Raw genomic sequence first — 12,480 nt, forward strand, 5'->3', positions numbered from 1 at the left:
TTATTGACTTCCATAGAGTCCTCTGTTCTCCTATTCTTTCCAATACCTCTTCATTTCTAACCTTTTCTACCCACGATATCCTCATCATCCGCCTGTAACACCACATTTCGAACGCTTCTAACCTTTTCTTATTCGCCGCGCCCACTGTCTATGTTTCGCACCCGTACAGCGCCGCACTCCAAACATACACCTTTAACAACCTTTTTCGACTTTCTAAATTAACCGTTCGCGAACATAGAAGTGACTTTTTTTTATTGAAGGCGACTCGACCCTGCGCTATCCTCTGCTTTATATCCCTACTACTCCTTCCGTCCTGACTTATCTGACTTCCTAGATACCTAAAATCGACCACTTCTTCTAATTTTTCGTCTCCTATCTTTATATTCGCTCTTTCCCTACTTTTTCCTCCCTTATATCTATCCCTACAGTTGTACTGTCTTTAATGATGTTGATCGCGTCTTCGATGTATAGATTAAAAAGTAGTGTTGTTATTTGCATATTTAAGCATAATTACTTGTCAGCAAGGACGCCTAAACGACATTACCAGGTAACTAAGAAATTTTATTTTTGCAAGGACCTGAGTGTATAGGTCTAGTTTTCTACCAAAATGGTTTTTGTTTTAAATAAATCAGGAACAACCTAAAGGAATTGATTTAGGTTTTCCGACATATTTTTCTTTATCCTTTTAGATTTGCCTAATTAATTTGTCAATAACTTCTTAATTTGGCAATTCTTCTTTTGTAACAATGATAAAATAAAACTAACCATCTACCTACCTAGAAAACCGATTTGTTTCGCGCGAAACTTCAAGTTTATAAATAACACTGCAAAATTTATTCAACCATAAAACTAATTGCAAAAGGTCTGGTAGCAAAGAGTAATTCACGAAGGTAACGAAAAAGAATACAAAAGAAAAAAATCGTAATTAAAATCATGACTTCACTTCTTTTAATGTTAATTAAGTACACTGCTGTTTCCTTCTAAACTTTTCAAAAGAATTCTCTTTCGTAACAATTAAAGCAACAACCTAATACTGTTTATAGGTAATTAAAATTATTTTCAGGCAGTTTTATGAAATTATATTTGAAATGATTTTAAATCGCCAACCCAATTGAGTATAAACCATTTGTACCTAATCTAGATTACATGACAGTTTGCAAATATAGGGTTGTTCGGAAAGTCATTTCGTTTTTTTTTGTGGAAATGAAAGACAGTTTTCGTATAATAAACAAATACTTTATTAAATTATATATTGACCGTTCTGGTCCAACAACTTTTGCCATCTTTCTGGTAGTAGCATAATTCCACGCTCATAAAATTTTTGCTCTTTGCTGCCAAAAAACTGATCGAGGAGGTTTTTGACCTCCTCATTTGAGGTGAAGGTTTACCGTCTAAAAAATTTTGGAGTGACCGGAACAAATAATAATCCGATGGTGCCAGGTCTGGAGAATATGGTGGGTGTAGCATTGTATCCCATTCAAGCTGTAAAAGCTTTTGGCGAGTGACCAAACTTGTGTGAGGTCTCGCGTTGTCTTGGTGAAACACTACACCTTTCCTGTTTATTAGTTCTGACCTTTTCTGTTGAAGTGAATCATTCAGTTTCTCCAGCTGATGACAGTAGATTTCCGAATTAATCGTTATTCGTGTTATCCGGCAAAAGCTAAAAAAAAAACGATTCCTTTAAAATCCTACCAAATAGACAGCATCACCTTTTTTTGGTGAATATCGGCTTTGGAAATGGTTTAAGCCGGTTCATCTTTTTTGCTCCATGACCTCTTGCGTTTGACGTTGTTGTATACAACCCATTTTTCGTCCCCAGTGATGATGCGCTTCAAAAACGGATCATTTTCGTGACGTTTGAGAAGCGAATCGCAGACGTCAATGCGGAGACACAGACTTCTCTCTGTGAGAACATGGGGAACCCATACATCGAGCTTCGTGGATAATCCCAGGCCTTTCAAGTGGTCATAAACTGTTGAATTTGATAAATTTAACCTCAATCCGATCTCACGTGTTGTTATTCGCCGGTTCACATCAACTAATGCCTTTATCGCGTCTTTATCAGCTTCAACCGGCCTTCCCGAACGTGGTGCATCTTCCACATCAAAATTGCCGGATCGAAATTTAGCGAACCAGTTCTGGCACTGGCGTACTGTCAACACACCTTTTCCATACACATCAGTCAATTTCTTTCTGACTTGAACAGCATTTTTACTCTTTCTGTAGTAAAACAGTAAGATATGTCGAAAATGCTGCTTATCGCTCTCCATATTTAAAAGGGCACCAACCAAAAACTACTGCGTAGAATTAATTGGAATTTTTCACACACAAGCCTTGCTATATGAGCTCTCAAAGCATATAAAAATTATGCGGCTTAAATGTGAAGTTGGGTGCAAAAGAATACAATTAAATCCTCTGTCGGGAAAAAGCGAAATGACTTTCCGAACAACCCTATAGTTTCGGATTTGTAAGGAAGTAGAAGTGATGCCTATCCTTCTACTTATCGTATTACTAACGACCTTCTGTTGATGAACATGCAGGCACTGAAATTATCAATTGAGAAAGACAGCAACTGAGAAGTAGGCCCATAAATAATTTGACAAGTTCACGCTATGATACTCTGGTTTCAAAAAATTGCTAATTTATGTTGAAATGACGGATAATTAATAAACGTTAAGTACAATAAATGGGACTGTCGGCGAGTCTTTTCTCCTGGTTTTAGGAACGCATTAAAAAAAAACTGCGTTGGCTTGGTTAGTATGCGACCTAAATAGCTTTATCTGTATAAGGAGCGTTATATAACGATTTGTCGTCGGATCAGAACATAAAACTGAAGTGGTGCAAGAAAATTATACGTGTATCACATACTCGTGTGCATTTATACGTTTGCAATGTTCCTTGTTACGTAAAATGAAACGGCGTAATAAACGGAAAAATTACTCGTGTAGATAAGAAATTAAAAAAACAATTTAAGAGGATAATCGTGAGATAACGTTTATAAAAAGAATAATGAAATTATCATTAACAACGGTATCGGTTGGGTCTAAAATTGACTGACGTGCCCTAAGGAATTTGTATAAATTATGGCAGTTTTATTGCTTCACTACTTCAATCAAATTCGTAGATAACAATTTGATTTTGAAGTTAGTGTTGGAAGAGAGTACATTTGTAGTATACTTATGTAGGTTTTGACCCTGACCTGGACAACGGGCTAACAGTTTGTACTGTTCGAGATTGCATCTGAAACAAGTGCTCGATACATGGTTTATGTTATATAAAAGCGATCTCGACCACAAGCGTGATGCCCAAGCAAACTGTTTATGTGTTTTATAAAGTGGACGATAGTCGACAGATACAATACTAAAATAAAGCTTTTATTATATTTAAAGTTTTTTTTTGCTTTTAGAAATACTGAACTCTGCTGAGGACAATTATAAAAGACTCTAACTTTGGTCTTCTCATTCTTCTGATGGAGGTCAAACATCAGCAGAAATAAAACAGAAACTAATAACGAATAAAAACAGTTGTTAAGTAACAGTTAATTAAATGGTTACATATTTGTTATTTGACTTAGTGCATTCGTTATTGTTGTATACATACACACATACAAAATGCGTTACACTACTGTGTCTATATTTAAAACCACGCAAGGATGCAAAACATTAAACATTCATCAAACAGTCCAGTTAATTGTGTTAATGAGAAAAATCACGAGATGTACCTACATTACGTACTTTAGTTTTTGTTACGGATTATTTATTATTTATTATTACTGACGTGCAAACATAAAGTAAATTGATTATTTTGCATTGTTTCGTACCGATTCGCTTGACATGTACGTCTCGGTTGAAGGAAACCCGCGGTCGCAGTGTCGAAGACGCGTCCGACCTTTGGGAATCGGTGCGGGTAACGTCGGGCATCCCCACCAATTAAATCCTTTCCTTGCTCCCTAATCTTTAACTTAGATCGTCGTCATGTCATCGTCAACGTCCTGCAACACCCCCAAAACACCATTCAACGTTTCGACCTCAAAAATTATCATTCATACCTACCTGCATTACGACAATTATTAATTAGATAACACACGGGTCTAAAAGTTGTCATTGATTTCAGTTGGCTCCTAACGTTTCGCCAGCACGAGCGGCGAGCTTCTTCTTCCGTCAGGACATCCAGCAGCCAGGATCTCTGAAGAAGCTCGCGGTTGGTGCTAGCGAAACGTTCTGAAGCAACTCCAACCAAAGACGACCTTTAGACCTGAATCAAGACAGCGTCAGTTCACAATTCAAAAGCTTTGGCAAGCATTTAATATTTATTGTAATTGAGTGAGATGCTTGGTTTGGGAAAATAAACAACAATAATGATTATAAATAGCTGTTTAGTGAAATAAAATCGTTATAGGATTATTGCTAGTATTCATTTTGTGTGATGCTAATTGACGTTACTTTATAATGTGGGTCAAAAACGTGTGAAAGATGAACATCTATGGCAGCAATTTCGCACACACACTAACTTACATTCATAGATACAAACGTAATAGGTTCGCATACAAGGCATACGGGATTACATCATGTTAAGTTAATAGTCGCAGATGGTAAGCGGTAGTTGAGAGCTCGAAATACATTTATCGTCAGGTATATTCCTATGTGTTGTTTTCGTTCTTGTACCAATAAGTTATCAGAATGCTAATTCTTCATTAAAATGTAAGGTGTATTAATAGCGCCTACTATCTCTAGTCGATTTATCTATGTCTCCCTTTCAACTTACGTATGGGAAAATCGGAGATGAACGTACCCAAAAAAGACCAATACTAAAAATCACCGAAAACGAATAACATAAAGTTTAAGTAATAAAATACTCATTTGCTTTTAAACCACAACAGTTATTCGTTTGGTAAAGGCATTCGCAACCAATTGATGAACTGAGGTTGTTCTGATTCGGATCTGGAGACCGTCCTCGGTTGGAATTCCTACATTTTCAAAACCAATTGTATTATATGGAATATTCATTAGCAATTCTAATGTGCAATAATTTTTCGTTTATTCGTTATGTGCCGCACAAAATTGTTTTGTAACATTATTTAGATAAAACGTTTAAGAAAAATTGGAATAGGTTCCATTGTCGAACAGAATACAAAGCATTACGAGCAGATTAATTTAATCAAGAATTCGTGCGTGCCACAAAAAATAAACAAAACCGACCCATAACAGTATCTACCATAAATTACGTAAATTATTTTAAGGAATGTACGTAAGATTTTAAATTGTGACACAATTTCATTGTAATAGATCTACGCCAAAACATTATGATTGACGTGATTGTTATCAAATTTGTAAGGCTAATTTCATTTTTTACGAAGTAATTTATTTGTTTAAACATACATACAATTTAGACATCTTTTTAGAAGTGAGTTAGTTTAATATGAAATATTATACTGAAAATTCAATTTCTAGTAGAGTAGGCACTAGTTATCTACGTAAACTACGTAGCCATATAACGTCACCGCTGCATGAATACCACTGATTTGTATGCAAACTGTTGGCCGCTGCGAACACCCCAGTCTCTCTTCCCTTTAGTCAACACTAATAACTGAATTANATTTAAATGAATATGCTTTCATTTTGCACGCATAATAATCATAAACAAGGTGAAAACTTACTTCTATTATATTGTTTGAATTGAAAAATATTGCGCCGTCACGTTCGCCACGAATAAATAAAAGAGATTTATAATAATAAGTAACCGTATGCATTTTCGTTTTTCACGATAATTGTTCAATCGAGAGACGCACACGTTCCGTCTTGTGTATCATTAAATATGCAACGGTAATGTAATAAACGAACGGCGACATGCAACTCAGACACATGAGTCGTCATTGAAGTGTAATCGTCGCCTTAACCGAGGATACGAAACTGGTAGTTGATATTAATATGGTCAGTTTGAGAAAATAGAAGAACGAAAAGGAACGATAGAACAAAATAAAAAAAAAAATTGCGCGGCCGTGGGTGTCAAAAGATGTCGATTATGCGCAACAACAATCTGGCATTTTAGTTTATGCTTAATGGATTTCAGATAAGGTGGGCGCCTCCATTCTACATTTCTTGTTAGCAATTGATAGTCTGTGGGACCAGATGAAGGAAAAATTTACATATACGTATACATATATGAAGATATCCAGTCTAATACATCCATAATAACATAACATACAAACATATACCCACTTGCATATTTTCTTTATAAAAAAAATAGTTTCTATTTATTGATTGTTTCGATTAAACGAAACTTATTTCTTTAAATTAATCGAAATAATCGATTGTTAAATTTAACAATTGCCCAGGTTTTCAAGGCTGACGTCTGAAAAAAATTGGATTTCTGGATTCTAACCGTGTTGAGGCCCTTCAAATACAAAATAGTCCTCTGTTAAAGCCATAGGGATTCCGTTATCCTTATGTGCTTAGGATCTGCAATAGGATAAAGACGGTCCTGACCGTGTTTTATTAATAACATCTCCATGACGAATTATGGCGGCGTCAAATGTATTCGACGTTTCGTCTCTTATCGCAAAATTTATCTTCAGGAACTTCTCGTTACTGATGCAGGATCTCCAACACCGTTGTTGAACTGACTTGAGACTTTTGACAGTGGCTTAAACAGTTGTTTCTTCAATATCTACCCCATTTTCCTTGTTGAAATTGTTCAGGTATTCGTGGATCCCAAATGATTCCTTGATAACCCTGGGAAAGTAGTAGTCTGGTCAAATTGGATGTGGTGTCCTGTGAAGGCTGATTTGCTATATTATTTCAGTCGAAAGAACTTCTCATGCTCCTTCATCCTTGTTGCAATGGATCTACCTGCTTCCCCGATGTAGACATCTTCACAGGAGCATAGTATCTGGTAAACTCCCTCAGATTCCAGCGGGATAACTACCACATGCGTTGATGATTGTTTTGACGTCTTCCTTCTGCCTTTGACGAAACGTCGAATACTTTTGATGTCACCATAATCCATCATGGGGATTTTATCAATGAAACATGGTTAGAATCTGGGAATCCAGTTTCTTAATAATTCACCAGTTATAATACATACAATCATAGAGACCAAAAATTTGTGTTTAATATTCGATTAAAATATCAAAAAAAAAAGAGAGAAACACCATAAAGCGATAATAATTATAAACGTATGAACATCTTTAAAGGAGCCGAGGAAAGAACGAAAGTCTTAGTTTCAAGCGTTTCAAGAAGCCATTAATTTGGCTAGGTATACGTAGAGTAAACTATAAAAAGAAATTGACTACAACGCAGTTATAATTACCGGGCGTGCCGAATTACTCTAGGCGTATGTTACGTAAGTTTCTTTTACATGTTTTCTGCTGCTAATGACGTGTGGATATTAAGTTGTGTGTCTTCTTCCCAACACTGAGTCCACGCCGCCACAACACCGACTTCTTCTTTTTCTTTTACGCGCCTGAACAATTTAGATTTTCGTGTGAAATCAAATCACTTCGACGTTTCGTGGAAGTTAAGGCAGCTTTTGAAAGCTCAAAACATACATGGTACATGTGGTATCAATTTCTTTCCTTAAGAATGTTCAAATCAAAATCACAGTTAAGGGGTAAACACTGTATCTAATCAAAAAGTAATTTCAACATTTCGTCCATTTTTTTATCCTTTATCCGAAATGTTGGCAAGTGGTTTTAAATTAATAGTAAATTTTATATTTTCCGTCAAATTGGCTCTGATCCCACAAGAAATTAGGGGACGTACCTAATAATTTTCCACAGAAAATGTTTCACTTCTTTTCTGACTTTATTTCGTCTGTTTCCAGACTAAAGAAGGTCTTCTGCATAACCTTTCGGCTTTGCTCCACAGTGTAAGTCAGAAGGACTGCCCGTCCACCAGCGATAGCTAGTGGGAATGCAATATCTAAAACTTAGCGTGGATAATTTTGTATCACGTATCAGTATTTTTGACTTCAAATTATTGGTTAAAAAGCACCGAAGTGTTTTTGTGTAAACGGTGAAAAAAATATTTCTACAAGTGTATTTTTATTCAAAGTGGGTCAGGAATCACATACGAAGTGGGCAATAAATTGGCTCGTTTATCTCTTACAAGATTGCATTGCCGTCAGCGCTGCTTCAGCGGAAAGTGAAAGTCCGGCTTGTTCTTTATCATCATTCGTTGATCGGAATTATCGGCCGATTTAAGTGTTCTTCGGCCCACGGAATTTCTGTTCTTATAAGTACTGAACATGAATTAAATATTCCCAACGCATACCGTTCAAAATCCAAAACTTCTTTTTGAAGCATCAAAGTAAACATGAGAGTTTCGGATCGTTCGATATTAAACAACCAATTTATTACTAATAAACCAATGAAGCACCTAAGACAATTCCAATTCTGGAATATATTTCCAAACACTATAGAGGTAAGTCAAAAGATGCCCGTTACTCCATCCCTGGTTGTATAGCGAGGTACAGCCTAGTCAATGTTTTCGTAACGTAATAAGATCTGTCCTTCGTGCATGTGAAGACCCATGAAATTTTGAATTAGCTCTACCTTTTGTAGAAGGTATAAAATACGTACAAGTGAATGGTAAGTTACTTTTCAAGAGTCGAATGTATAATGCGGCCGTCTAGGTCACTCTCGGAGTTATTTCAAGTGGAATGGCACTTTTCTTGTAGTTGTTTTTGTTGTTGTTAACTCGGTAGGTACATACGTGAGCTCTGATTTTAATTACTTTTGGTACGCGTGACATTTTCCAAAAAGTGATTTATATTACAGGTACTTAGTAAAACTGTATTCAACCATAACACCCGTTACAGTTTGCTTAATCGCATAATTAATAGACGCATTATGTATTGGGTGTATTTGCAATTAGCTCAGGCAAATAAAAACATATTAATGTAGTTTAAAGGCTATCGAATGTAAATTTTATTAAAATAAAAGCGTAAATATTGTGGATATTATGTACAAGGCTGTGGTACTGGTCGGCTAAAATATTCATTAATTATAATGCGACAATTTATTCATGTCAAAATTAACATAGAACAGAAAAATGTTTTGACAAATTCCTGATTTCGAAACTTGAGTGTTTATTATACGTATGCGCAATTATTATTTATAGTTTTATTGAATATTTTGTCCACATAGCGATTTTCTTTCTCGAGTAGAACTACAGCCGTGATAAACTTCAAGTTTTGGAAAGAAATTTTTTTCTGCATTTACGAATTTCTTTATTTTTGTTATCTTTTGAACAAAGGCAGAATAACTTCGTTCCCACGACGCACAACATCTACATATATTTTTTTTAATTATCCGCGCCAAAACAAAAATTGAGAGCAAACCTTAAAACTGCTTCAATTATACGTCCAGTGTTATAATACTTCACAGTCGTCCAATTAAAACTAATTGGTATGATGTTTTTTTTTTTATAGGCGAACGAAAAAATCTCGCACCATCATAAACCAATAAAACTGATACAATGCCAGGTACTTTTTTGTTTAATGAAAATAGGTTTTTATAATCGAATTTGATGATAATAATAATGAAATAGTTACTGATACTTACCACTTAAATTAAAACATCATTTAAGAGTAATTTACGACATTTAGATCCAATGTTTTTTTTTAAAGAGTAATTAAAAAACTGTAGGTACGTATTGTTTCTGTTGTAAAGTGTACTATTTTTAAGTTTTTTTCTTTCTCAATACCACTAATTATATCATCGTTTAACCTTTAATTTTATTTTTATATGCAACCCTATCCAATGGTTGTTTGTTAGCTACCATTTTACGCCTTAATTACTTAACCGATTGTAATTAAATTTTGTACATACATTATGAGGGGTACAGGAAAGGACATACGGTACTTTTTATCCAGGAAAAAAATACTGTTCCCAAAGGAAAAAAAAATAGTTTTATGTTGTCGTCGATGACCTTTGACACGTATTTAGGACATGAAGGCGAGCGAAACCGCGGGTAAAACCTATCATGAAATTATGTATACTACACACATTGTCAGAAGTACAGAAAAGGACACAGGGTACCTTTTATCCTGAAAAAAACTACTGTTTCCAAGGAATAGAAAAATTAGTTTTATGTGACATGACGTGTTGACACGTATTTAGGACATTAAAACGAGCGAAGCCGCGGGTAAAACCTAGTAAGTATTATATATAACAAGGAAACAGAAATTGACCTGTATTTCAATTTATTCGTTATTAACAACCATGAAGAAAACTGATCTTCAATTGCCTTTCTGTTCGACAGGATCAAGAAAAAATTTAAGAACATTTAGGTTACAACTTCTAAGTGTTTGTAAAAAATAGTTTTAAGCTAAAGAAAGAGAAATACTGGAAGCTTCGTGAGCGTTTGTTAAAGTGAGGAATAATCAATCGTTATAATTTCTGGTATTGCCGAAGTCATTTAGATTTAATATTCCATTTAGTGTAGCCGATTTATAAAATCGGTCGAATTGACCATGGTCGATCGTAAGTTGGTCGGTCGGCATCAGTACACGTAGTCCTTTTATAATAAACCGTTTACAAACCATAATCATACGTTGTTGGCTTTAATTCGCCCCGCATTTTTTGCACGTTAAGCTGTTACTCGCGCAAAAATGCTTCAATTACTGCCAGTCAGACAAAGAGAGTGGTGCAAAATCTTCTAATCCATCCGCAGCGGTAATAACACTCCTGCTACATACGCTACCAAATAATTACTTGGAAATGCAACACCGATTGCAACTAATCGCTCAAGAATAAAATCCAACTTCTCATCATTTGTAACTGCATCGGTCAACCATATTCTCACTTAACGGCTAACAAAGAAGCACAAGACAAAAAGATTGAGAGATTGAGCCAATATTTCAAGAGTCTCATATTAGCCAAGATGCGGATTAAAAGGACAACTAACAAAAATTAAACTGAAGCAATAAAGGTTTTTTTTACATCTTGTATACAATTGAAAGCTTTAATTTTTTTTTAGATGAAAAAGCTCTTTAATGGTCGACGATGCTTTTACGATAGTTAGGTTTCAATTATTGTTTCTCTTTGTAATTCATTTTTTAAACTACGATATATTTGAGTATACCTCTGTTGGAGACAGATTTACATTGAATCTACTACACATACTACTATTCTTTTTAATGATAGAATACATGGGGTGCACACCTGTTCACTAACTGCATTCACAGTCAGAGGGTTGTTTGTTGTTTGCATCATCATCATAAGTTCGTCAGTCCTAAGACTGGTTGGACACGTACCTCCACTCTTTCCTATCCTGAGCTAAACTTCGTAATTTTCTAAAACTAGAACAACCCATATCCTCAACTATCTGTGAACAGTAATCTAATCTGGATCTACCTCTACTACCTCTACTTCCCTTAACTTCCATTTTTGCCTCTAATACGTCTCTGACTAGACCTTCATACCTGAGAAGGTGTCCTACTAACCTATCTTCTTCCTATAGAATCCTCTGTTCTCCTACTCTTTCTAATACCTCTTCGTTTCTAACTTTCTCTATCCACGGTATCCTCATCATTCCTCTGTAACACCACATTTCGAACGCTTCTAACCTTTTCTTATTCGCCGCGCCCACTGTCTATGTTTCGCACCCGTACAGCGCCGCACTCCAAACATACACCTTTAACAACCTTTTTCGACTTTCTAAATTAACCGTTCGCGAACATAGAAGTGACTTTTTTTTATTGAAGGCGACTCGACCCTGCGCTATCCTCTGCTTTATATCCCTACTACTCCTTCCGTCCTGACTTATCTGACTTCCTAGATACCTAAAATCAGCCACTTCNACAGTTAGATCAAAATGTCGTTGAAAAGAAATGCTGCTATTATTTGATCGTACCCTATAATATGAAATGTATGCTATAATATCTCACTTCATTATGATCTGACCGTGACTTGATTGGGAGTTAACCTACAGTATGATTCAGGCTTAAATTGTCACAATTGGACATCGACACACATCAAATACTTCCATCCAGGTTAAGTCCGATTCTTACTACCGGTCAAATCATAGCTAAGTCACGGCCCAGTCACAGTTAGATCAAAATGTCGTTGAAAAGAAATGCTGCTATTATTTGATCGTACCCTATAATATGAAATGTATGCTATAATATCTCACTTCATTATGATCTGACCGTGACTTGATTGGGAGTTAACCTACAGTATGATTCAGGCTTAAATTGTCACAATTGGACATCGACACACATCAAATACTTCCATCCAGGTTAAGTCCGATTCTTACTACCGGTCAAATCATAGCTAAGTCACGGCCCAGTCACAGTTAGATCAAAATGTCGTTGAAAAGAAATGCTGCTATTATTTGATCGTACCCTATAATATGAAATGTATGCTATAATATCTCACTTCATTATGATCTGACCGTGACTTGATTGGGAGTTAACCTACAGTATGATTCAGGCTTAAATTGTCACAATTGGACATCGACACACATCAAATACTTCCAT

The 12,480-nt window shown here is 35.6% G+C and overlaps 1 protein-coding gene across 1 annotated transcript in view; it reads right to left on the reverse strand.

The window, feature by feature from the left end:
• LOC108740889 overlaps positions 1-12,480 on the reverse strand; it is a 61,226-nt gene that overhangs the window by 35,297 nt on the left and 13,449 nt on the right. Inside the window, exon 2 of the mRNA XM_018475399.2 lies at positions 3,821-3,991. Coding sequence (XP_018330901.1) covers positions 3,821-3,920 — 100 coding nt within the window. The 5' untranslated portion in view covers positions 3,921-3,991. The remainder of the gene's footprint in view (positions 1-3,820; positions 3,992-12,480) is intronic.

This window comes from Agrilus planipennis, unplaced genomic scaffold (assembly GCF_000699045.2).
Source record: "Agrilus planipennis isolate EAB-ADULT unplaced genomic scaffold, Apla_2.0 scaffold40, whole genome shotgun sequence".
Lineage (NCBI taxonomy): Eukaryota > Metazoa > Arthropoda > Insecta > Coleoptera > Buprestidae > Agrilus > Agrilus planipennis.